At 43.6% G+C, this 27,547-nt stretch overlaps 1 protein-coding gene across 1 annotated transcript in view; it reads left to right on the top strand.

Annotated features, from left to right (window-relative positions):
- Positions 1-27,547, top strand: part of LOC139371203 (calcium-dependent secretion activator 1-like) — a 162,461-nt gene that overhangs the window by 9,974 nt on the left and 124,940 nt on the right. The window contains exons 3-4 of the mRNA XM_071111390.1: positions 21,320-21,433; positions 26,297-26,629. Coding sequence (XP_070967491.1) covers positions 21,320-21,433; positions 26,297-26,629 — 447 coding nt within the window. The remainder of the gene's footprint in view (positions 1-21,319; positions 21,434-26,296; positions 26,630-27,547) is intronic.

Raw genomic sequence — 27,547 nt, 5'->3', positions numbered from 1 at the left:
TAGACAACATTAATGTTTCTGAGACTTACCCAGAAAGACTCGCATCTGTAATCACTGATAAAGGTGAATCTAACAGGCTGTGAATACTTATGTAAATGAGATGTTTCTGTATTTAATTTTCAATACATTTTCAATAATTTCTCAAAACATATTTTCACTTTGTCATTATGGAGTATTGTGTGTTGATTGGAGTATTATGGAGTATTGTGTGTAGAAAAAAATATTGAATCAATTTTGAATACAAGCTGTAACACAACAACATGTGGCATAAGTCAAAGGGTATGAATACTTTCTGAACACACAGTAGATAAAGGGCCTCGTTGCCAAAATCACGAAGTATCCCTTTAAAATGAATCTCACAATACCCTCTCTTGCATTCCCCATTATGAAAAACAGAGCTAACGGCACATCTAAAGTCTTTGTTGGATTGGTCTCAGAAAAACGTTATTTCTCCTTGACTAATTTGCATCTTTATCTGGTTTGTTTTCATGCAGTCTTTGGGGTTTGCTCCATTAGACCATTATGGGGGGGATGTAGGCTCACCTTTCTCTCTCATCGTTTACTGTTATTGTGTACACAGACACTTGCGTCACATGTCATTATATGTGATTGCTATTGTCTGCCCTCAAGTCCCACCCTGAGCAGATTGAATGGAATCTGAGCTAGAAACAAGACAGTTGATTTGTCTTCTCTCTTTAGGGTTGTCAGGGGACCTAGCTTGAGATAGTCTCTGAATGTAAGCCTTACTGTGGTTCTCAGTTTGAAACAGTATATGTGTTTGATTGGTCCCTCTGTGTTAAGGTCACACACTCTCAGTAACAGGATGATAAGTGGATGTTATTGCAACAGTAGAGAAGACTCCCTCATTGTGAGTTTGGGCTTAGCCTTTACTATCACTTGAACCTGATTGGCTAGCTCAGACTGAGAAAAGTGCATCTTTATCATTACAATGTCTTGTAACTCTCACTCTCATATTCTCTCACATGGATGTAGATCTCTATCTCCCCTCTCATATTCCCTGTATTCTTCTCTCCTTTCTGTCTGATTGTATCTCCTCCCTCCCTCCTATTCTCTGTCTCAGGCCCCCCCTTCTCCTTTCCTGTCTCTCTCTTTTCCTATCTCTTCCTCTTGCTCGCTCTCTCTCTGTCTTTCATTGAGCCTTCAGCCTGGAATTTTAGCTAATTTCCTCCCAGCAGTCGATATACCTCAAAGGCCTCTATGACAGTGATTGTATCCGTCATCAAGTTCTTTTGTCAATGTTTCTGCTGGATGCTTGTCCATATGACTCCTTTTCTCACGTTCCCTCAAATACCACAGTGAAAATGTGGACTTATTAAAATGAGAAAATTAGCAGCTGTTGTGTTAGTGGGGGCTATATTGCTTGGGCAAAACAAACATCTTGGCCTTTTTAGATATGAAGTTATTTTCATAGTGATATATTATTTGAAACCTGTTTCCTGAAAACATGTTTTCTAGTTAGACAGGAGCCTGGCAAGGCCAATGATCTAAAATGAAATATGTTAACTAGCTCCGTTGTTTCAACCACTTCTCCAAAATATTGTATGCCAAACCAATTGTTGAAAACACAGGCAAGAGTTGAACGCAGAAGGAGCTGCAGTATGGTAACAACCTCCTGCTCCCTACTGTCTTTTATTTATTCCCCATTTTAGGATTATTACACAAAGGGTGAGGCTGAGGCGGTACAGTAACACAATCAGGCCATATGTCCTCTTTTCCACCCCATAGGCCTGGATGAAACCAGTCCAACACCTCCGCACCGCAACCATGCTTTTCTCCTCTCTGCTCCTGTCCTCCCCTCCTCTACCATTCCCTCACTCCATTTCCCCTTCTCTCCTTCACTCTTCTCTACTTCTCTTCTACCATTCCCCCACTTTTCTCCTTGCTTTTCTCCTATGCTTCTCCTCTACCCTGCTCCTTGCCTTCTGTGTATCTCCCCCATCCCTTTGTTCTGCTTATCTGCACTGTTCATCACCCCTGCTTCTCTCATCCACTTTCCTCTTCAATCTCTCTGTTGCTCCTTTCCCCAAATTCTATTCCCCATCTCCCTTCTCTCTTCTCTCTTCAGGAGCCTCAAGAGTGGCAGGGCTTTGGATACAAATCTGTCAGAGTAACAGATACACAGGGCTCCACACAACAAGGACCCCCTTTAAATAATTTCACCTCTTTGATGAGCCGACACCTTTGTCCATGGATACTTGTTCTGTTTGCTTTAACAAGTAATATGTCTTTGTCTCCGCTCAGCCACCTACTCTGAGGCATATGAGACAGGTAACGGGACAGAGTTACAACCTCCCCTCCTCTCGTGTTAAGTGGGATACTGCCTCGGTGAAAAGAAAGTCTGCTGCGTTGCTCTACTCGGTGTCATGACGTGGCCCTTTCTGGGTATAGATCGTGGCATCCCCCCCCCCCCCCTCTCTCTCACCTACGACCAGGTTCTGTTATCTCAGGTTGTAAATTCCTGGCGGAGACTCTCTCCCCCTGGCCATACAGGAAGAGACACATAGAGAGAACAAAGGATTTCACATGGCAAATGTCAAAATCCCCAAAATGGGGATTTGACACAAAATGTCCACTTGTGAGAAGGTGGGAATGGTCAGTGGACAGTTAAGGGATGGGTATGACAAGTGTGTTTTCTTTTCTAAACAGGAAACACACCTACCTTTATCTCTGAATATGTAAATTTCTCAATTATGGGGTTTGCATCTAATTCTTGTATAAAATTAATGAGTAAAGATGAAACTATTTGTGAAATGATGTAATATGATGTTAAACCTTTAATGTGAAAGACTTGTATTCCCTAAGTAAGTCATTGGCCCGCCCCAGTGAGCACAGACATGATCTGGCGTCATGGCACAGCCCTTTTCTACTGTTATGAATAAAACCTGAGGAAATCCTTTTCAGACCACAAAAACCTCATCGTAAGCTAAGGGTGCAATGGTTGTTGAATTCCTAACCATACCACGTGGAGCAGTGGCTACACGGTGGGAAATGGTTAAACTCAATCCCTACAGAATAAGAGCAAATCTTAGATAATAATTACTAGTCTGCAGCTAGAAATTATGTCAAACTGGGATGCGAAGACCGACAACCGCCAAAACATCTATTCTATGAGAACAGTACTCTGAAGTATCCATTCTAACCACTAAAGACTTTGCTCTTCAGGGAAACAGAGAGGGAGAGAGACTCAGATGAACTCTCTAACAGAAGGACTGACGATTCCAACAGAGATCACGACGACACATTGAGCATAAATATATATTGATTGCAATTATTCCTGAATGAGTGAGCGTTCATATGCAAATGATTAGCATTTAAATTAATATAATTATCAACTGTGTAGTGATTCCCTTTGTCTTTCCCAACCTTTTCAGTCCACACACACTTCCCTTTGTCCACCAAGCCGTCATATCTGCTTAGCCCACTAGGGAACCTCCCCTATCATTTCCTTGTAACCATATCTACTGTGTTTATTTATGCATTTCAGTGATTATTTAGTTAGTTAGTAAATAAATGATTAAGACAATTGATGTATGAATGATTCATAGTAAAGGCTGGGTTTGTGCAGATAACCAACAATTTACGACGTTTGGAATGAGACTAACTTGAGGTAAAGAATAATTCATTAATTAGAAGACTAATTGATCAGATATTAAAATATCTGAAGAGTTATATTAGGAAAATTATAACTATGTAATCTGAAGATTTTCCTTGGTGCCCCGACTTCCTAGTTAATTACATTTACGTGATTAATTTAATCACGTAATAATAATTACAGTGAATTGATTTGATAAAATAAGTCTTCACTTTACCGACATCGGTATTTGTCTGAGTTCAGAGGAAGGCAGCGTGTGTTGAAACAAAAGACTGTTAAACAGCAGTATGAGTTCTAGTATCTCTTCACCATCCAAAGTTAGACCAATAAAACTACAGAGACCAGGGCTGAAGGGTGTGTCTTTTTCATTTAGCATTAGCACAGGCGCCACTACATTGACAGCTAACTGTGATGCAAATATGCTCAGCTACTCCGTGTACTGATGGAGGGAAAGAGAGGTGCAATGATGGAAGAGTGATACAGAGGACAGATTTAGTAGTCCTGCTTCAAAATTGGCAATTAAATGTATCCTTTTGGAGAGAAATAATTACTTTTATGGCTTTCTTAGACACCACGAGTGAGTGGTGTACAGTAGAGTACATGAGAGTTTCAGAAATGTATCAAATCTATACTTGTATTTGACATGAAAATATGAGAATATCTCATTTATGTACATTGTGTACAATACACCAGGCAAATCTGGAACAGAATCTTTGAGTTATGTCATAAAAGGCAGACCTTGCATGTTTTAGTGAGTGAACACACAGTCCAGGGCCATTCTCTTGTGTGATATGGAAATTCACCGTATGGTTTTGTGTGCGGTGGAAGTATCACGGCGCTCACGTTCTCTCCTTGCTCTCTAACAGCTTTGTGTCACAAAACTGGTTCAATAGTTCCCTGCTTAATTCATGATGACATGGTGTAAGCACCTAATGATGCCATGTCAGGTTTCCTACTGTGCAGCCAGTCCGTGAGTACTGTATCCTCGCCAGGGTCTGTACACACATTTAATGCATGCATGTGCGCAGGCACATGAACACAACGCATACGTACAATGCACCCACACACATGCACTACACTTCCTGTCTTGGACACATACACTTATACAGACACATGGTGGTAAGAGTAATCAGTGCAGTCAGTCACTGTGAACACACGAACACAGAGCATGATCAATTATAGCTGTAATGGTGGGTGCCTGCGACACCCACAGAACGGGTATGTCAAGACCAAAGGCGCACGTTATTAGCCTAACCCCCCGCCACGAGCTCAGATGTTGCATACATATAGCTGTGTTTTATTATTCTAAAATGTTACACTATGTGCTGTGCTATTCCATGATGTATGTTGTTTGTATTCTTGAATGCCACACTTCAATGTCTCGCTGTATAGATGGATTACGGTAGTGGAGGTGGCTTGAGCTGTTAATGTAGGCAACCTGTTCCGTTTTCACTGTCTCTCATAGTTTGGAGACTCACTCCAACACAGCTATTTTTGGGACATTATTCCTTAATCTTACAGTGGGAGCTGAGAGGAAAAATCCCCCATTCCCATAACCAGCACCTGAGGATAGTAGGGGACTATTGTGTTAGACCAAGCCTAATGGCCAAGAGAGAGCTGGGTTGGACCTGGGGGTGAGGCAATGGCTCACTGGTAATAGACCATAGATTGACGCCCCACTGGCCCAAAGCACTCTGGAGAAAGAGAACTGTGGTCAGAGTGGCGCTGTGGGTATTCTGGTTGCCCGTTCCAATACTACTTACAATGCATCCTTCCTGACTCCCAGTCCCTACCTCAAAGTAATCATTGATTAGGCTGGATGAAGCTATGATGTGGAACTGTTGATTTCTCCTATCTCATTAGATCAGTGATCACTTCAAGGAAGGGAAGAAGCTAGAATGATGTTTACAAGTGCTCCCTCTACAGAGAGCTTGGCTAGAATAAACCAATCTAATGTTCCTAGCCACAACCCAGTCTTTATGATCGTTCGATTCAGCAGCAATTTGCTCTCATTATGGAAGGGCAATTCCACGGTAACGGAATTTGTATTTTTATTTATTATGGATCCCTATTAGCCAAGGCAGCAGCTATATCACGTTAAATCAAATCAAATTGTATCGGTCACATACACGTTATTAGCAGATGTTATTGCGGGTGCAGCAAAATGCTTGTGCTTCTAGCTCCGACAGTGCAGTAATATCTAACAAATTACATAACATATACCCAATACACACATCTAATTAGGAATGAATTAAGACTATATACGTATGACCGAGCATTTTTTAATTTAATTTTTTAAATATTTTATTTTATTTTAGAGAGGACTGGATTAAGATACAGTAGAATAGTACAGAATACAGTACATACATGTGAGATGAGTAATGCAAAATATATTCACATTATTAAGTGAAAGAGATACCGTGGAATAGTATAGAAAACAGTATATCCATATGAGATGAGTAATGCCAGATATGTAAACATTATTAAAGTGACTTGTGTTCCATTCCTTAAAGTGGCCAGTGATTTCTAGTCTATGCCTATAGGCAGCAGCCTCTAATGTGCTAGTGATGGGTGTTTAACAGTCTGATGGCCTTGTGATAGAAGCTGTTTTTCAGTCTCTCGGTCCCAGCTTTGATGCACCTGTACTGACCTCGCCTTCTGGATGATAGCGGGGTAAACAGGCAGTGGCTCAGGTGGTTGTTATCCTTGATTATATTTTTTACCTTCCTGTGACATCGGGTGCTGTAGGTGTCCTGGAGGGCGGGTCGTTTGCCCCCGGTAATGCATTGGGCAGACCGCACCATCCTGTGCAGAGCCTTGCGGTTGTGGGAGGTGATACAGCCCGAAAGTATGCTCTCAGTTGTGCATCTGTAAAGGTTTGTGAGGGTTTTAGGTGACAAGCCAAATTTCAGCCTCCTGTGGTTTAAGAGGCTCTGTTGCGCCTTCTTCACCACACTGTCTGTGTGGGTGGTCTATTTCAGTTTGTCATTGATGTGTACGCCAAGGAACTTTCCACCTTCTCCACTGCGGTCCCATCGATGTAGATAGGCGGAGGCACCCTCTGCTGTTTCCTGAAGTCCACGATTATCACCTTTGTTTTATTGACGTTGAGTGAGTGGTTGTTTTCCAGGCACCACAACCCCAGAGCCCTTACCTCCTCCCTGTAGGCTGTATCGTCATCATTGGTAATTAGCCTCTTGAGTGTAGGGGGCAGTATTTTGATGTTTGGATGAAAAACGTACCCAAATGAAACTGCCTATTTCTCATGCCCAGAATCTAGAATATGCATATATGCATATGTCAGATTAGGATAGAAAACACTCTAAAGTTTCCAAAACTGTCAAAATATTGTCTGTGAGTATAACAGAACTGATATTGCAGGCGAAAACCTGAGGAAAAATCCAACCCGGTAATGCTGTTTTTCCTGAAAGCTCTCTGTTCCATTGCATGCCTTCGCTCCATTTAAAGGGATATCAACCAGATTTTCCTATGGCTTCCATATGTTGTGAACAGTCTTTAGACATAGTTTCAGGCTTTTATTTTGAAAAATGAGCGAGAAAGATCACATTGCGTCATTGGATGGCTTGCTGCCAGCAGCGTTTTGCATGCGCAACAGCTTGGAGCAGAAATTTTCTCTCTCTCCCCTATTGAAGAAGCTACAGTCCGGTTGAAATATTATCGATTATATATTGTAAAAACAACCTGAGGATTGATTATAAAAAACGTTTGACATGTTTCTACGAACTTTACGGACACTATTTGGAGTTTTCGTCTGCCCCGTCATGACCGCTCGAGCCTGTTGATTTCTGAACATAACGCGCCAACCAAATGGAGGTATTTTGGATATAAAAATAATCTTTATGGAACAAAATTAACATTTATTGTGTAACTGGGAGTCTCGTGACAAACATCTGAAGATCATCAAAGGTAAGCGATTCATTTTATTGCTTTTCTGACTTTAGTGACCAATCTACTTTGCTGCTAGCTGTTTGTAATGTTTTGTCTGCTGAGAGAGATGTCCTTACATAAACGCTTTAGCTGAAAAGCTTTTTTGAAATCTGACACGCCATGTGGATTAACAACAAGCTAAACTGTGTTTTGCTATATTGCACTTGTGATTTCATGAAAATTAAATCTTTTTAGTAATTTAATTTGAATTTGGTGCTCTGCAATTCAGCAGATGTTGACGAAAATGATCCCGCTAACGGGAATCAACAGCCTACTGCTGTTGTGTCATTTGCAAAGTTGATGATTGAGTTGGCGGCATGCTTGGCCACACAACCATGGGTGAATAGGGAGTACAGGAGGGGGCTGAGCACACACCCTTGTGGGGCCCCAGTGTTGAGGATCAACGGAGTGGAGGTAATGTTTCCTACCTTCACCACCTGGGGGCGGTCCCGTCCGGAAGTCCACGACCCAGTTGCACAGGGCGGGGTTCAGACCCAGGGCCTCAAGCTTAATGATGAGCTTGGAGGGTAGTATGGTGTTGAATGCTGAGTTATAGTCAATAAATAGCATACTTCCATAGGTATTCCTCTTGTCCAGATGGGATAGGGCAGTGTGCAGAGTGATGGCAATTACATTGTCTGTGGATCTATTGGGGCAGTAAGCAAATTCAAGTGGGTCTAGGGTGGCAGGTAAGGTAGAGGTGATATGATCCTTGACTAGTCTCTCAAAGCACTTCATGGTGACTAAGGGGAGTGCTACGGGGCGATAGTCATTAAGTTCAGTTACCTTTGCCCTCTTGGGTACAGGAACAATGGTGGCCATCTTGAAGCATGTTGGGACAGCAGACTGGGATAGGGAGAGATTGAATATTTCAATTTCAACTTCCTGCTACTCATGCCAAGAATATAAGATATGCATATTATTAGTATATATGGATAGAAAACACTCTGACATTTCTAAAACTGTTTGAATCATGTCTGTGAGTATAACTAAACGTTCAGATTTTTTTTTAGGTCTCTGTCTGTTCAGTGAGTTCTCATTGGGAAACGATATTCCTTAGGAACTTGTTTTCAGTTCCTACCGCATCAACTGGATGTCACCAGTCTTTGGAATTTGGTTGAGATTATTCATTTGTGCAATGAAGAAGTACGGCCATCTAGGAACTGCGTAACTCTGTTGAGAGCTGCGCAAGACTTGAAAAGTAGCTTTGTTTGTTGTCTTCCTGTATTGAACACAGATAGACACGTCTTCAATTTGATCGATTATTAATGTTTAAAAATACCTAAAGTTGAATTACAAAAGTAGTTTGAAATGTTTTGGCAAAGTTTACAGGCAACTTTTGAAATATTTTTTAGTGACGTTGCGCAACTTGGAAGCTGTTTTTTTCTGGATCAAACGCGCCAAATAAATGGACATTTTGGATATACAGTGGGGCAAAAAAGTATTTAGTCAGCCACCAATGGTACAAGTTCTCCCACTTAAAAAGATGAGAGAGGCCTGTAATTTTCATCATATGTACACTTCAACTATGACAGACAAAATGAGAGAAAAAAATCCAGAAAATCACATTGTAGGATTTTTGATGAATTTATTTGCAAATTATGGTGGAAAATAAGTATTTAGTCACCTACAAACAAGCAAGATTTCTGGCCCTCACAGACCTGTAACTTATTCTTTAAGAGGCTCCTCTGTCCTCCACTCGTTACCTGTATTAATAGCAGCTGTTTGAACTTGTTATCAGTATAAAAGACACCTGTCCACAACCTCAAACAGTCACACTCCAAACTCCACTATGGCCAAGACCAAAGAGCTGTCAAAGGACACCAGAAACAAAATTGTAGACCTGCACCAGGCTGGGAAGACTGAATCTGCAATAGGTAAGCAGCTTGGTTTGAAAAAATCAATGGGCGGAATTAATCGAACAAAATAACCAATTGTGATGTTTATGGGACATATTTGAGTGCCAACAAAAGAAGCTCGTCAAAGGTAAGGCATGTTTTATATTTTATTTCTGCGTTTTGTGTAGCGCCTGCAGGGTTGAAATATGCTACTCTCTTTGTTTACTGTTGTGCTGTTATCAGATAATAGTTTCTTATGTTTTCACCGAAAAAATCTGACACGTTGGCTGGATTCACAACGAGTGTAGCTTTAATTTAGTATCTTACATGTGTGATTTAATGAAAGTTAGATTTGTATATCATTTCATTTGAATTTACCGCGCTGCATTTCCCCTGGCTTTTGGCCAAGTGGGACGCAAGCATCCCCTATACCATACTTCTTACAAATACAAGTATTGATGATGTCAATCTCTCCTCTATATTTAAGGTTCAAGCAATGCTGCCCTGTTCTTGGCAAATTGTAATTTTCCTAAATCCCTCTTTGTGGCAGTATCCAGGTGCGACAAAACTAGAGCCTGTAGGACCTGCCTTAAGGATAGTGTTGTTAAGAAGGCAGAGCAGCACTTTTTTTGGACAGATCTCTCCCCATCTTGGCTACTGTTGTATTAGTACAGTATGTTTTGACCATGACAGTTTACAATCCAGGGTTACTCCAAGCAGTATAGTCTTCTCAACTTGCTCAATTTCCACTTAATTCATTACAATATTTAGTTGAGATTCAGGGTTTAGTGAATGATTTGTCGCAAATACAATGCTTTTAGTTTTAAATTGTTTATTTAGTACTAACTTATTTATTGCCACCCATTCTGAAACTGACTGCAGCTCTTTAAAGTGTTGCAGTGATTTCACTTGCTGTGGTAGCTGATATGTATAGTGTTAAGTAATCAGCAAACATAGACACACAGGCTTTACTCATTAGTAAAGATTGAAAAAGGTAAGGAGCCTAGACCACTGCCCTGGGGAATGCCTGACTCTACCTGGATTATGTTGGAGAGGCTTTCATTGAAGAACACCCTCCGTGTTCTGTTAGACAGGTAACGCTCTATCCACAATGTTGCAGGGGATGTAAAGCCATTACACATACGTTTTTCCAGCAGCAGATTATGATCGATAATGTCAAAAGCTGAACTGAATTCTAAAAATGCAGCTCCCACAATCTTTTTATGAATTTCTTTCAGCCAATCATCAGTAATTTGTGTAAGTGCTGTTCAAGTTGAAAGCCCATCCATACAAGCGTACTGAAAATCTGTTGTTCACTTGTTTACTGTGAAATAGCATTGTATCCAGTCAAACAATGTATTTCCAAAAGTTTACTAAGGGTTGGTAACAGGCTGATTGGTCGGCTGTTTGAGCTCTTCTTGGGTAGTGGAATGACTTTGGCTTCCCTCCAGGCCTGAGGGCACACACTTTCCTGTAGGCTTAGATTGAAGATATGGCAAATAGGAGTGGCGATATCATGCACTATCATCCTCAGTAATTTCCACCCATGTTGTCAGACCCAGGTGGCTTGTCATTGTTGCTAGATAACAATATATATTTTTTTGGAATTCAAAATTACAATAGTCTTTTATCATTTGGTCAGTTATGCATGGATGTATACACGTTCAGAATGTGTTGTTGGCATGTCATGCCTAAATTAGCTAATCTTGCCAATGATAGAGCCGAGTTAACCATTTTGCCAAAAATGCAATTTAAGGTACTCCAAAACTTTTATCTATCTTTCTTTATATAATTTATCTTTGTTTCATTGTGCAGTTAGATACATATTGTATGACCTCTTATACACTATATTATGCCCAGCCTTTGGAACTTTTCCTAGATATGACTACTTCAGTCGTGGCCAAAAGTTTTGAGAATGACACAAATATTAAATTTCACAAAGTTTGCTGCCTCAGTGTCTTTAGATATTTTTGTCAGATGTTAACTATGGAATACTGAAGTGTAATTACAAGCATTTCATAAGTGTCAAATGCTTTTATTGACAATTACATGAAGTTGATGCAAAAAGTCAACATTTGTTGACCCTTCTTTTTCAAGACCTCTGCAATCCGCCCTGGCATGCTGTCAATTAACTTCTGGGCCACACTGACGGCAGCCCATTCTTGCCATTTCAATTCTTGGAGTTTGTCAGAATTTGTGGGTTTTTGTTTGTCCACCCGCATCTTGATGATTGACCACAAGTTCTCAATGGGATTAAGGGATTAAGGTCTATCGATGTTTGGTTCCCCAATCCACTTAGTTATCAATTTTGCCTTATGGCAATGTGCTCCATCATGCTGGAAAAGGAATTGTTCGTCACCAAACTGTTCCTGGATGGTTGGGAGAAGTTACTCTCAGAGGATGCGTTGGTACCTTTCTTTATTCATGGCTGTGTTCTTAGGCAAACTTGTGAAAGAAGAAACCCCACACATGAATGGTTTCAGGATGCTTTACTGTTGGCATGACACAGGACATATGGTAGCGCTCAACTTGTCTTCTCCCAAAAAGTTTTTTACGGATGCCCCAAACAATAGGAAAGGGGATTCATCAGAGAAAATGACTTTACCCCAGTCCTCAGCAGTCCAATCCCTGTACCTTTTGCAGAATATTAGTCTGTCCCTGATGTTTTTCCTGGAGAGAAGTGGCTTCTTTGCTGCCCTTCTTGACACCAGGCCATCCTCCAAAAGTCTTCGACCTCACTGTGAGTGCAGATGCACTCACACCTGCCTGCTGCCATTCCTGAGCAAGCTCTGTGCTGGTGGTGCCCCGATCCCTCAGCTGAATCACGGTCCTGGCGCTTGCTGGACTTTCTTGGGCGCCCTGAAGCCTTCTTCACAACAATTGAACTGCTCTCCTTGAAGTTCTTGATGATTTGATAAATGGTTGACATCCGATGGATTTGGATACTTCTTTAGAGCAGATATCTGCAGCATTAGTAAAGAAAGATGTGATCAACGCATTTGGATGATTTCATTCCTGTGCTGTTTGTAAAAAACTTGATAGGTTGACTGATAACCTGAATGGCAACACCTCCACCATTGACTCAGATTTTTCACTTTAAAATATATGCCAAACAAAAACCATTGATTTCAAAGTTTAACAAACCCTTCAATTGTATGCTCAAGGACTACTTTGAGAAATTTACACAAAAAAGTCACAAACACATGTACTGGAAGATGCAAAGTTTGGTAAAATAATTATGGTCAAATCTCCCTCAGTTTTTATGCAACCACTTTTTCAAAAACTGTACAGTATCTGATCCAAATGAAGATTCAACGATGTCTACAGTGTCAGCTATGACATTGCATCTTGAGTTTGAAAAAAATATTTTGAATATTGAACTACAATAGGTGAAGTGGATTTACATCTGGTAACGGAGTTATGATAACAGAATTACATCATGGGTCCCTAATCTGTACTATACAGAAATGCATCATTATGGATATGAATATCATTCACTTCATGGTGATGTATTCTGAATAGGTACACAAAGGTATAAATATGCAATATCCATCTTTTGCACATTTGGGTATTATTCTACAGACTGGCTATTATTGTAAAGAGCTCCGCCCCCAAACAAATCCACATTTGGTTTGTCCGAACCAGACCAAATCTTAAATGATCATAGATGCCTATCTTTCACAAGTTTGGACAGTACAACACAGTGCAATACAGTACTCTACTTTACTGTACTCTACTTTTCTTTACTGGACTGTACACTACTGTACTGAACTGCAAACTTGTGAAACATAAATGTCTATGATTGGTTCAGATTTTGTCTGGCCAGGGCGGACTGACCAAAATTGGGGGAGGAGACATGTCTGTGTGTAAATGAGAGTGGGGGAGGAGACATGTCTGTGTGTAAATGAGAGTGGGGGAGGAGACATGTCTGTGTGTAAATGAGAGTGGGGGAGGAGACATGTCTGTGTGTAAATGAGAGTGGGGGAGGAGGCATGTCTGTGTGTAAATGTGAGTGGGGGAGGAGACATGTCTGTGTGTAAATGAGAGTGGGGGAGGAGACATGTCTGTGTGTAAATTAGAGTGGGGGAGGAGACATGTCTGTGTGTAAATGAGAGTGGGGGAGGAGACATGTCTGTGTGTAAACAAGAGTGGGGGAGGAGACATGTCTGTGTGTAAACGAGAGTGGGGGAGGAGACATGTCTGTGTGTAAATGAGAGTGGGGTAGGAGACATGTCTGTGTGTAAACGAGAGTGGGGGAGGAGACATGTCTGTGTGTAAATGAGAGTGGGGGAGGAGACATGTCTGTGTGTAAACAAGAGTGGGGGAGGAGACATGTCTGTGTGTAAATGAGAGTGGGGGAGGAGACATGTCTGTGTGTAAATGAGAGTGGGGGAGGAGACATGTCTGTGTGTAAATGAGAGTGGGGGAGGAGACATGTCTGTGTGAAAATGAGAGTGGGGGAGGAGACATGTCTGTGTGTAAACAAGAGTCGGGGGAGGAGACATGTCTGTGTGTAAATGAGAGTGGGGGAGGAGACATGTCTGTGTGTAAACGAGAGTGGGGGAAAAGACATGTCTGTGTGTAAACGAGAGTGGGGGAGGAGACATGTCTGTGTGTAAACGAGAGTGGGGGAGGAGACATGTCTGTGTGTAAACGAGAGTGGGGGAGGAGACATGTCTGTGTGTAAACGAGAGTGGGGGAGGAGACATGTCTGTGTGTAAACGAGAGTGGGGGAGGAGACATGTCTGTGTGTAAACGAGAGTGGGGGAGGAGACATGTCTGTGTGTAAATGAGAGTGGGGGAGGAGACATGTCTGTGTGTAAACGAGAGTGGGGGAGGAGACATGTCTGTGTGTAAACGAGAGTGGGGGAGGAGACATGTCTGTGTGTAAACGAGAGTGGGGGAGGAGACATGTCTGTGTGTAAACGAGAGTGGGGGAGGAGACATGTCTGTGTGTAAACGAGAGTGGGGGAGGAGACATGTCTGTGTGTCTTCCCTTCTTTTGTGCTTGTGTAAGTGCATGTCCTTTAAAGCAACACAATGCCATGTTGCAGCTGAGCCTTCACGTTCCCCCATGTGTGTGTGTGTGTGTGTGTGTGTGTGTGTGTGTGTTTGTGTGTTTTAGCAGGTGCACAGATGAGCACGATGTTAGCTCTCCTGTGTGGGCTGTCAGTAATCTCAGATTACACAATCCATTTGATGTGTTACGCCCATTATATAACTGCCAGGGAGAGCCCATCTTTGTGCCATGAGAGTGTGATGTGTGTTTACGTACGTTAGAGTGGTGTATTTGTGTGAGTGACGTGTTTGTGAGAGAGATGGAGAGAGATAGAAGGAGGAGGGAAGGGGAGAGAGATTGCCCGCCCTCCTTCTGGTGCCATCTCTCTTCTCTGTTTTCCTGACCAATATGCCAAGTAGTCACACATTAAAGACACCCCTTTGGAAGCTGAATGGTGATTGCTTTTCACGTGATGGTGATTAGGGAGATATATGACTTGACCACCTTGTGAATGATCTAGAGCTATTTCAGACCTCATCAACTGCCAAAACACTAATGTGAGGGAGGGAGGGAGGGAGGGAGGGAGGGAGGGAAGGAAGGAATGAGAGAGAGAGAGAGAGAGAGGGAGAGGGAGAGGGAAAGGGAGAGAGGGAGGGAGAGGGAGAGAGGGAGAGAGAGATATTTACAATATTCACATTAACGAATTGGCCACTATTCTAGAAAAATCTTCAGCCCCTGGTGTTAGTCTCCACAATTCAGAAGTTAAATGCCTACTCTTCGCAGATGACCTATGCCTGCTGTCACCCACAGCACATGGCCTACAGCAGAGCCTGGACCTGCTAGAGCAGTACTGCCAGACCTGGTCCCTGGCAGTAAACCCTAAAAAGACTCAAATAACGATTTTCCAGAGAAGATCCAGATCTCAGGGAATTAGACCAAAGTTCTCAATTGGTACAAAATATATAGAATGCTGTACACACTACAATTACTTAGGTTTAAAAATAAGCTCAACTAGGCACCTTAATGAGGCAGTGAATGAGCTGAGAGAGAAAGCACGCAGGGCATTCTACGCCATTAAAAAGCAAATTGAAATTGAAATACCTATTAAAATTAGGCTAAAACTAATTGAATATGTCATTGAACCAATTGGACTTTATTGCAGCGAGGTGTGGGGTCCACTTGCAAAACAAGATTTCATCAAATGGGACAAACACCCCATTGAAACCCTGCATGCAGAGTTCTGTAAGATTCTCCTACAAGTCCAGAGGAAAACTACAAACAATGCATGCAGGGCAGAATTAGGACAATATCCACTAATAATAAAAACTCAAAAAAGAGCAATTAGGTTTTGGAAACATCTAAAATACAGTGACCCCTCTCATATCATTACCAAGCCCTGCAATGCCAAGAGCTGAGCAAAGAAAAGAGTCCCCTCATCCAGCTGGTCCTGGGGCTGAGTTCACAAACCTGTTCTACTAACAATTCCATACAATTCATCCATTGCACAGTATACAGCCTACAATGCACTGTACTACAGTATCCATTCTCAGACTTTCTCCTTCCCACCTTCAACAACCTGTTTGCTCTCTGAACTGGCTTATATTGGTTGTGTCACATCATTTGAAACAGGTTCAACAGTTTTGAGTGGTTGTGTTCAATCAATGACATATGTTCTCTATTTGTATTTGATTGTTGCCACTTGTGTTTACCAGTATGGATGACATGTGCATTAGAGTGCAGAATGTGTTTTGAGAATGAGAATGTGTTTAGAGTTTTGCTGAAAAGTCTAAGTGAGATCTACAAATTGTGTTTTATCATGTGAAATGGTTTAAGGTATTGACAACAGACTGCATAATTAGCTAATTGAGTCCAGGCAACTGAGAACTTTGTTCAGCCAATGGGTTTTAGTGTTTTAGCAATTGAGAAAAACTGTAACAGTACTGACTGCTCAATAGATTTTGACTGGTTGCAGTGCTTGAAGATGAGGTTTTGTGTTTAATGTTTTCAGGAAATGGAGCAAGGTTTCAGAAATTGTGTCTTAGCAATTGAGAAAAACTATATCAGCAGAGGTCCAGTTTCCTGGAGGACCAGGGATCTTTGTGATGTCTCCACCCCCACACAGAGCTCTCACTCACTTACGAGATACAAGGCACATGCCAGGCACAGGCATACAAACCACGAACACAAACATAATGAATGAAACAAACAAACACACACACACACGTGGTGTGTGAACATGCACACTGAAAAAATGCATGACTTAATCTGCATTGAAGTACAGTATGTGCAACATACAGTTCATGTTTGTACAGAACATCCATAACACAGTCTCCAACTATACACACAATGTATTGCTTCTTGACCCTGTAAAGAGCATGCCTTTTCAGGAATATTGTTTGTGGCCAGCTGGCTCAGTAAAACAATCATTCGAGGGAATATTCCATCCTGTGCCAGAGATGATTAGATTCATGTCATTAAAGTGGTGCATTACATAAACCCTCAGCCTGATGTTTGCTAGCTTGGGGGCTTAGGGCCGGTGCTGCGCTATGAATTAAGTGGAGTGGACGCAGTAAAACACAGGAGAGGACTTGAGTCAATGAGTAGAATAGAGACTAAGTTACCTTGTTGAACCACTGGGGTCTATCTGTAAGTGAAACACAGTCTGAGCTGCTTGAGCTGGGAAAACATGACTAAATTACTTAAAAATATATATTTTAATGTAAAAGATTTCTAGAATTATGACTTTTCTGTTAATCTAATGGAAGGAGGAAGGACACAGAGTAAAATGTCATAGCAACATGATCTCATACACATACATTATGCTGTACCAAAGTGATTGGAATAAGGAGTGTTCTCCTCCTGGTCCTCCAATGTTTGGAGTGTGCCTGTTTGCTTTGTGTCTGTTCATCACTAAAACGCTGGCAGAAAAGGCAAGTGTAACTACTGACTCAGTGTGCCAAACCCCAGTCAGAACTGTATTACTGTATTAGTGTGTTGGTGTGTGTAGTTTCTGGAGTGCTGCCATGGCTGGTCTGCCTCTGTCTTAGGATGAGGATATCATATTACACAGACACACACATTTATGTACGTACTCTATCCGCAATATCTCTATCATTATATTTTATTTTGCATCTGGGATGTAAAAAGCAATCAATCCTAACATTATCAAAGTGCCCATCTTAATAAACATATTATAAATAATTACACGCAGGCATGTGCCTTGTTTCTTGTACAGACATAGCAGTTCATTTAATTTAAGGACAGACTCAAAGTAATAAAGATGCAATAGAAAAGGGAGCTAGTGAACATGGCACAGGTGCAAGCGCTTAGTAAATCTAGGCCCATGTTTGATGGACTCTAATGTAAACAAATACAATTCAATGCTTCGTTAGGCACATAAGAGTCCTGTGGGAATTCATTCTGAAAAGGACAGTACTGTATGGAAACTGTATATACAGACCATTATAGCGTCTAGTCTCACCCGGCCTTGGTACGAGTGAGTAAGTGAGATTTCTCTGAGAGTAGACAATGACATGGTATCTCTATACACTTGAACAGGGAGTTTCGTAATTGCCTATGTTCCAAATACACTGACAATTCCCATAGTAAACCCAGATCTGAAAGCACTAGATAGGTGAAGGCCGTATGGAGAAAATACTTGCTCCCAGATTCTGCCAAATCCAGTCCTCTCAAATCTGTGGGATTTGGAGTCGGGAGTCGAGGACAGGGATTTATTAAAGTGTGTTTGAACATACTGTGGCAACTATCTCACATCATTTCCTAAAGCCGCATGCACATCTGCCCCTCCCCACGCCAGCTACCCTATCCCTCTACCCCAACCCCCAGCCCTGGCAGTACAGATTTCCCCTGATTCCTGTCAATGGATTGGACTATTCCCACAAGGACCAGTACATATATTTTTTTTGAAAATGTGTGCACTCACTACTGTAAGTTGCTCTGGATAAGAGCGTCTGCTAAATTACAAAAAAATGGCTTGACTACAGACTCTACACTTAGAAGCAGTCATGTTAATTCTGTGGATGTGTTTCTTCCTTTTCCTTAATTGTAATGTGGAAGTAATACATCCCTGGTGGGCATGTTGTTTACTGCCTCACACCATGTTTACACATAGGCATGCGGGGCGGTGCTTTTTGGGGGGCTAGATGTGGAACATGTTTATTGTATTGTCAGTGTGTAAGCGTTGCTGTCTGGTGTACAGAGTTGTGCCTTTTTTTGGAACCCAGGACTCCCTGGAAAACAGTGGCAATTGTGTGTATTTGGAACATAGGCAATTCTGACACTCCCTGTTCAAGTATATAGAGATACCATGTCATTGTCTACTCTCAGAAAAATCTCACTTACTCACTCGTACCAAGGCCGGGTGAGACTAGGCGCTATAATGGTCTGTATATACAGTTCCCATACAGTACTGTCCTTCTTAGAGTGAATTCCCACAGGACTATCCTGGCTAAATAAATAAATAGAAAGATGCTTGGCCTCCCAGAAGGTAGACTGACCTCCCAGAAGGTAGGCTGACCTCCAACTGCTGTCCTTGGTGTGCTGACAGCAAAGCTAGAGTGGATGAAGCAGTTAGAGGAAGAGAGAGTGTTCCAGGATGGATGGGTGACTTGAAGTATTGTGAAGGTCACATCTATGAGACTCTGTGGTACTGTAGTTCACCCCAGACACGATGTCCACTCCATCTGCTCCACTGCTGATTAATCACATGGGTCTGATTGTGGTAGGCATCTGGAGGTGAGAGGTTTGGCTGGCGTTCAGTCTTCATAAAATCCTGTGGCCCGGCTGGTCTGCTGAGACATCCCTCTCACCCAAACATGGGTTATTTATCAGTACTTGGCAGAGAGGTGAATGGGGCTGGGTAGGGTGAAGATCCACAGCTGATGATGGTTGAGTTTCTCTGTATATTGTATGGTAGATAAGGATAAATGTCACTTCCATAGCTATAATCTGTGCTATAATCATTACCCTGACCACCGATAATATCAGGGTTTCAGCTTAGTCCTCGACAGAGAGGCTGGTAATGGAAAGGTCATGTTGAACTCTGATCCTTGACCCCATTCAGGGTAATTACTACAGGGCTTTGTGGAGTTGTCTGTGACATGGTGACCACGGTAACAGTAACATGGGGCAGCGGTGGAATGAGACAGATGGGGAGGAGGTCCAGGGGTGGGTTGGTAGACGTGTCTTTAGACATTAGTGTTTCACTTCTCTCAGATATCAAAAGCTGAAAAAAAATGTGTAGAGGACAAAGGAGAGAGACCACATGAAGGGAGCATTGATAATACATTTGAATTAAGAACAGTATCATGTTCCTTGGCAAAATGATGGCAGAATGGTTGGCTACCCTCCCCTCAACATGTTGTGAGTGTGTGATAAAGACTTTGATAAATGACTGATTTGATGGACCAGTGTGTTATTGTAAAACAAGTGCTTCCATTTATCAGACGCCATTGGGTTATAGTCACTAGCCTACATCAGAGATAGGACTCTGCACTCTGCATAAAAGTTTCATTATGACTATACTGACTCGTGTCATCTCATCTCTGTCACATCACTTACACAGACAGCCCAATTCTGGTCTTTTCCACTGATTGGTCTTTTGACCAATCAGATCAGCTCTTTTGCCAATAATTGGGCAAAGATCAGAATAGGACTGCCTGTGTAAATGCAGCCTTTCTCTATCCTCCCAGTTAGACCTGCTCTCTTATCTATCTGCTCCTACCAGCCTGTGTATTTTGCTCGGGAAGGTCAATATACATTTACACAAGTGCCCAGTGCAGAATAACTGTGGCAACATCAGCCCAAACTAATTTCCTATCTATATTTGAACATCTTTATTACTCATTATTTATTTATAGCCCATCAGTCCTGTTGCCGTGTGGCGAGTGTAACACTGTGCATCTGTTTGCAGCATTATCAGGGATAATGCCTTTTTGCCATACAGCGATTGCACCACTAATTCATTTTAATGCTTAAAAACATCCCTGTTGTTATTGTCAGCTGAGACTGGGAGACCCCAGTTTTTAAAACTTCGGTGAGGGCTGTAATTCACAACTAAGGTGGCCATTTTTTTTGCCTTAAATGCTCGGTGAAGTATGCAAATAAAGATGTGTATGTTAAAAAGGGCTTGATATCGAATCATGAAATATGTCATTGGTAATGTGAGGACTTAGATATGAGTGTTGGGACAGGGGCTGCATAAGGCATTTAAATGATTTGTATGCTGAGGATGTTAGAGAACACTGGGTTTAAACCAGAGTTCATGTTTCAGTTTAGCACTGAAACATGGCAGTTTTCTTGCACTGTACCCAATTATTTAGGAAAGCTTACTTGATACGTCAATGTCCTGATTGTGGTTTTACAGACGTGTTGAATATGTTTTATGTACACACTTTATTTGAATACTTATGAAATGCAGATTGTTATATTTAGTAACACTTGCTTATTTTCCCTCGACTGTAATTTAATGCATTGGACGGATGTAGGTGGAGATATGTCTACATAAGGGTCCAAATTATAAACACTCACAAAAGCTCTGACGAAGGCCTTGAGGCCGATACGTAAAGCTTCATAATACTAGCAAGAGCAGTGTGTGGGTTTATAATTGTTTAACATCTTATTAAATTGTTACCATGCACCTGTAACAAAGATAGCTCAGATGTGCAAGTGCCTTTTGAATTTTGAAGATGATGTTGTGTAAGGGAAGAGAGACACTTAGAAGTACATTTATATTCAATATTTATATAAAGTTGTTTATTTTATAAGGGGACTGTGACAATAGAATTGTATGAAGTAAAGTAATATAATATGAGAACTTGATGTTAGGATGATTCCTATCGCTCTGTTGTGTTTCTCTCTATATTGACTTTCTCCTGTCTGTCTGTCTGTCTCCTCTCTCAGATCAGTAAGCAGCAGCTACAGACAGTGAAGGAGCGTTTCCAGGCCTTCCTAAGTGGTGACACCCAGATAGTGGCAGACGAGGCCTTTATCAATGCAGTCCAAAGCTACTATGACGTGAGGCCCAACTCTGTGTGTTTTTGTTTCATTTTAGGTCTGTATGGGAGTACGTTTAAGTGTATGTTGTCTTTTATTTTGATTTGTATTCCGTGTTGATTATCCTGCTGTTTTAAATGGTCCTCAGCGGACGGACCAGTCCGTCTGGATATTTGAGGAGATGACTCACCTTTGTTCTGGTAAATGATGTGGAACTTACAGACAGGCTGCTTCCTTCAGGCAGTCTTATTAATGTTCTCATCCTGCATCTGACAGATTCAAATGAATTGGACTTCCCAAAATAGGCCTCTGAAATATTCAGTCCAGACAGCAGCTATGTGAGGTGCTAACCTGAATTTATGGACATCTTGTGCCCTTAGCTTTGAGTCTGACTATCCATCCCATCCAATCAGTCCACCTTCACTCTGAAATCACAGAAGGATGAGGTTCAGAACACTATTGCAAACCTTCCTAAAAGTTAGAGAAAAGGAGACAAGAAAATATATTGAGCGAAAAGGGGATTTACTCTGCCTGTAGAATTAATCAATGTGACACTTTAATAAACCCAAATTAGTGAATTGAAAAAGCTAAAGACAGTTTTCCAATTGAATTAAAGCATAATGGTATTACTGTCTGAGTTCTGGATTCTTACACATTCCCACCTGCTCTGGAGACTGGAGGAGAGACACCTGGGGGGCTCTTTGTTGGCAGAACTCAGGATAATGCTACTGTACGTGAAAGTGACAATGTGTAGACAACATTTCAATTCTATTTTCTATATCAGCAGTTTCTATATTTAACACTCCCATTTGTGCAATGTTCCCTTCTTTTTGGCCCACTAAGAGCACTGCTGCTGTTGCAGAACAAGTCAAGTGTCCAAAGTTGGCTACAGGCAGAGTGATAAATGTCTGTGTATCTGTGTGTCCATCCAGGCTCAGAGCTGTGGCCTTCTGTCTTCACCCTGCGTTAGGCACTGATTGGGAACAGAGAGTCTGTCACTGTGAGCCATAAGGAGGCTGCACGGTAGTGAGAGGGCCGACATCTGAGTCAGGCAGCCATTTGGGTCCTTCTCTCTCTCTCTTTCTCTTTCTCTAACCCACAACCCTTGGCATGGAAAATTGCTTTGTGGGGATTGTGAAAAAAATATATGTGCAGATGGAATTAAACAGAGAAGCGCCACAATGTCAGATTGAATTGAAACTACAATAATTTATTTCCCTCTGCACTTTTGTCATAAAGACCCAAAGACCGAGCTGCAGCAAAGCCTCAAAGAGAGAAACAATACTTCAGAAACCCTCTTTTGCAGCTGCGTTTTCATTTCATGTCCCTCCAGAAGCACGTGTCAGCCTGCTACCAGGGCTACTGTACACAGCTGTAACGGTTTTCTTCTATCTCCTCCTCTGATGAAGAGGTAGAACAAGGATCGGACCAAAATGCGGCGTGTAGATTGCGATCCATGTTTATTGTGACTATAGCAACACGAATCTAAATACAAACAGTGCAAAATAATAAACGTAATGAAAACCGAAACAGCCTAAACTGGTGCAAACTAACACTAAGGACAGGAACAATCACCCACAAACACACAGTGAAACCCAGGCTACCTAAATATGGTTCCCAATCAGAGACAATGACGAACACCTGCCTCTGACTGAGAACCATATCAGGCTGAACATAGAAATAGACAAACAAGACATGAAACATAGAATACCCACTCAGATCACACCCTGACCAATCAAAACATAGAAAATACAAAGTAAACTATGGTCAGGGCGTGACAGTACCCCCCCCCCCAAGGTGCGGACTCCGGCCGCAAAACTGAACCTATAGGGGAGGGTCTGGGTGGGCATCTGTCCGCGGTGGCGGCTCTGGCGCTGGACGTGGACCCCACTCCATGACAGTTTTAATCCCCCTCCTAAACGTCCCTAAATAGGTTACCCACCACAATGATAACATGGGACAGAGGGACAGCTCGGGACAGAGGTAACTCGGGACAGATGGGTAGCTCAGCACTGAGAGGAAGCTCAGCACTGAGAAGAAGCTCAGCACTGAGAAGAAGCTCAGCACTGAGAGGAAGCCCAGGCAGGTAGTAGAAACTACCAGAACCTGGCTGGCTGGCGGTTTCAGCAGATCCTGGTCGACTAGCAGATCTGGAAGAATCTGGTCGACTGGCGGATCTGGAAGAATCTGGTCGACTGGCGGATCTGGGAGAATCTGGTCGACTGGCGGATCTGGGAGAATCTGGTCGACTGGCGGATCTGGGAGAATCTGGTCGACTGGCGGATCTGGGAGAATCTGGTCGACTGGCGGATCTGGGAGAATCTGGTCGACTGGCGGATCTGGGAGAATCTGGTCGACTGGCGGATCTGGGAGAATCTGGTCGACTGGCAGATCTGGGAGAATCTGGACGACTGGCAGATCTGGGAGAATCTGGACGACTGGCAGATCTGGAAGAGTCTGGACGACTGGCAGATCTGGAAGAGTCTGGACGACTGGCAGATCTGGAAGAGTCTGGTCGACTGGCAGATCTGGAAGAGTCTGGTCGACTGGCAGATCTGGAAGAGTCTGGACGACTGGCAGATCTGGAAGAGTCTGGACGACTGGCAGATCTGGAAGAGTCTGGTCGACTGGCAGCTCTGGCTGCTCCATGCTGACTGGCTGCTCCATGATGACTGGTAGCTCTGGCTGCTCCATGCTGACTGGCTGCTCCATGCTGACTGGCAGCTCTGGCTGCTCCATGCTGACTGGCTGCTCCATGCTGACTGGCAGCTCTGGCTGCTCCATGCTGACTGGCTGCTCTGGCTGCTCCATGCTGACTGGCTGCTCCATGCTGACTGGCTGCTCCATGCTGACTGGCGGCCCTGGCTGCTCCATGCTGACTGGCGGCCCTGGCTGCTCCATGCTGACTGGCGGCCCTGGCTGCTCCATGCTGACTGGCGGCCCTGGCTGCTCCATGCTGACTGGCGGCCCTGGCTGCTCCATGCTAACTGGCAGCTCTGGCGGCTCCTTGCAGACTGGCAGCTCTGGCGGCTCCTTGCAGACTGGCAGCTCTGGCGGCTCCTTGCAGACTGGCAGCTTTGGCGGCATCCTGCAGACAGGCAGCTCTGGCGGCTCCTTGCAGACTGGCAGCTCCATGCAGACTGGCAGCTCTATGCAGACTGGCAGCTCCATGCAGACTGGCAGCTCCTTGCAGACTGGCAGCTCTAAGCTAACTGGCAGCTCTAAGCTAACTGGCAGCTCTATGCTAACTGGCAGCTCTATGCTAACTGGCAGTTCTGAACAGGCGGGAGACTCCGGCAGCGCTGTAGAGGCGGAAAGCTCTGACAGCGCTAAACAGGCGGGAGACTCCGACAGCGCTGGAGAGGAGGAGGGCTCCGACAGCGCTGGACAGGCGAGGCGCACTGTAGGCTTGATGCGTGGTACTGGCACTGGTGGTACTGGGCCAAGGACACGCACAGGAAGCCTGGTGCGGGGAGCTGCTACCGGAGGGCTGGGGTGTGGAGGTGGTACTGGAAAAACCGGACCGTGCAGGCGCACTGGAGCTCTTGAGCACCGAGCCTGCCCAACCTTACCTGGTTGAATGCTCACGGTCGCCCTGCCAGTGCGGCGAGGTGGAATAGCCCGCACTGGGCTATGCAGGCGAACCGGAGACACCGAGCGCAAGGCTGGTGCCATGTAAGCCGGCCCAAGGAGACGCACTGGGGACCAGCTGCGTAGAGCCGGCTTCATGGCATTAGGCTCGACGCTCAATCTAGCCCGGCCGACACGCGGAGCTGGAATATACCGCACCGGGCTATGCACCCGCACTGGAGACACCGTGCGCACCACTGCATAACACGGTGCCTGTCCGGTCTCTCTAGCCCCCCGGTAAGCACAGGGAGTCTGCTCAGGTCTCCTACCTGGCATAGCCATACTCCCTGTTAGCCCCCCCCCAAGAAATTTTTGGGGCTGCCTCTCAGGCTTCCATCCGCTACGTCGTGCTGCCTCCTCGTATCTGCGCCTCTCAGCTTTCGCCGCCTCCAGTTCTTCTTTGGGGCGGCGATATTCTCCTGGCTGAGCCCAGGGTCCTCTTCCTTCTAATTCGTCCTCCCATGTCCATACCTCCTCTTTGGGCTGCTCCTGTTGTTTCTTCTCCCGCTGCACCTTAGTGCGGCTACACTCCCCTGGTTTAGCCCAGGGTCCTCTCCCGTCGAGGATTTCCTCCCATGTCCAGAAATCCTTATTGCGCTTCTCCTCGCGCTGCTCCTGCCTGTTGACACGCTGCTTGGTCCGTTGGTGGTGGGTGATTCTGTAACGGTTTTCTTCTATCTCCTCCTCTGATGAAGAGGTAGAACAAGGATCGGACCAAAATGCGGCGTGTAGATTGCGATCCATGTTTATTGTGACTATAGCAACACGAATCTAAATACAAACAGTGCAAAATAATAAACGTAATGAAAACCGAAACAGCCTAAACTGGTGCAAACTAACACTAAGGACAGGAACAATCACCCACAAACACACAGTGAAACCCAGGCTACCTAAATATGGTTCCCAATCAGAGACAATGACGAACACCTGCCTCTGACTGAGAACCATATCAGGCTGAACATAGAAATAGACAAACAAGACATGAAACATAGAATACCCACTCAGATCACACCCTGACCAATCAAAACATAGAAAATACAAAGTAAACTATGGTCAGGGCGTGACAACAGCTGCATGGGAGAACATCTCATAGAAAATAATGGATCATTTCCCATTCAGGAATTGAGTAAAAATGGAATTTATCCTAACCTCTCAACCACGCTGTATGCTCGTCCTCCTGTATGTTCCTCCTGCCCTGTAATGTTTAATCCACATGCTTTAACACCCTCTTTCTGCTCTTGACCGTGACAACAGATATTTTTGAAAAGTGACCGTGTGTGCCGGATGGTCCAGAGCGGAGGCTGCTCGGCCAGTGACTCGCGGGAGGTCTTCAAGAAGCACATTGAGAAGCGTGTCCGCAGCCTGCCCGAGATCGACGGTCTGAGTAAAGAGACGGTGCTCAGCTCCTGGATGGCCAAGTTTGACACCATCTACCGTGGAGAGGAGGACCCCAGGAAGCACCAGCAGCGGATGACTGCCAGCGCAGCCTCAGAGCTCATCCTCAGTAAGGACCAGCTCTACGAGATGTTCCAGTCCATCCTGGGCATCAAGAAGTTTGAGCACCAGCTCCTCTACAATGCCTGCCAGGTGAGATAAGAGCTTCATGTCATGTCCTTTACTATACATTTGTCTTTAAACACTAACACTTTCCCTGGTGGTGATTTGTCAGTTTCACTCCTTTCTCCCGATCTGATAGTTGACTTGAGCGGCAGTGTCACTCTTTCAACCCTCTAATGCTTTAACTTCAGGCTTGCTTCTCATTAAGTTCCAATGGGTTGAAATGGTAAAAGTGTGCTGTGAAAGCCTTTCAGGGTTATTAGATGAGTTGTCACCTGTCACAGGAAAGCGCAGCTTTCAGTGTGGAATTGAATACTCTTTGGGACCTTTAACCTTCGATCCAAGCAGGAAAGAGGTATGAATACGGCAAAGAAAATATGACCATTGTGAGATGGAGAGAGAGAGTGGGTGGTGTGCAGGGCGCTATGGAAGTAGAACAATAGATGAGTGTGAGTACCAAGGTACTGTGTCACAAGGAAAGTGGGTGATGGCTGGAAGTGACTCAAAACAACTGCTAACTGCAATCATATTGTAATCATAGCGAATGGAATGGATAGCTATTGATCATCGTTGAATGGAGAGGGTGGGCTGAGAAGGCCACCAGAATAATAGGGTGATAGTGGCTTTTAAAGAGGGGGTCCACATACCAGTCATACCGGGTTCAATGGAAGAAGTATAGTGAGCCCGTTAGCATGTCTCAAGTCATCATCAAGCCTTTTGTCTGTCCAGGATTAACCATTCAGATGCCACACACACACACACATGATGCTGGCCATACAGTATGTGTGTAGGCCTAGCCATTCTGTTATTAAGACCAGTGTATCATTGTAGTCCAGGCCAAGATTGAAATGACTTTTCTGTCACTGCTTCATTTAGTAATGTGCCCGGTCCACGCCCAGGTTCCAGTGGAAGGGCAGGGCCAGCCCATGAACATTAGCTCTGCTAGTG

This window comes from Oncorhynchus clarkii, chromosome 17 (genome assembly GCF_045791955.1).
Source record: "Oncorhynchus clarkii lewisi isolate Uvic-CL-2024 chromosome 17, UVic_Ocla_1.0, whole genome shotgun sequence".
Taxonomy (NCBI): Eukaryota; Metazoa; Chordata; class Actinopteri; order Salmoniformes; family Salmonidae; genus Oncorhynchus; species Oncorhynchus clarkii.
The sequence above is the reverse complement of the archived record's forward strand: the minus strand, read 5'-3'. Positions and strand labels throughout refer to the sequence as shown.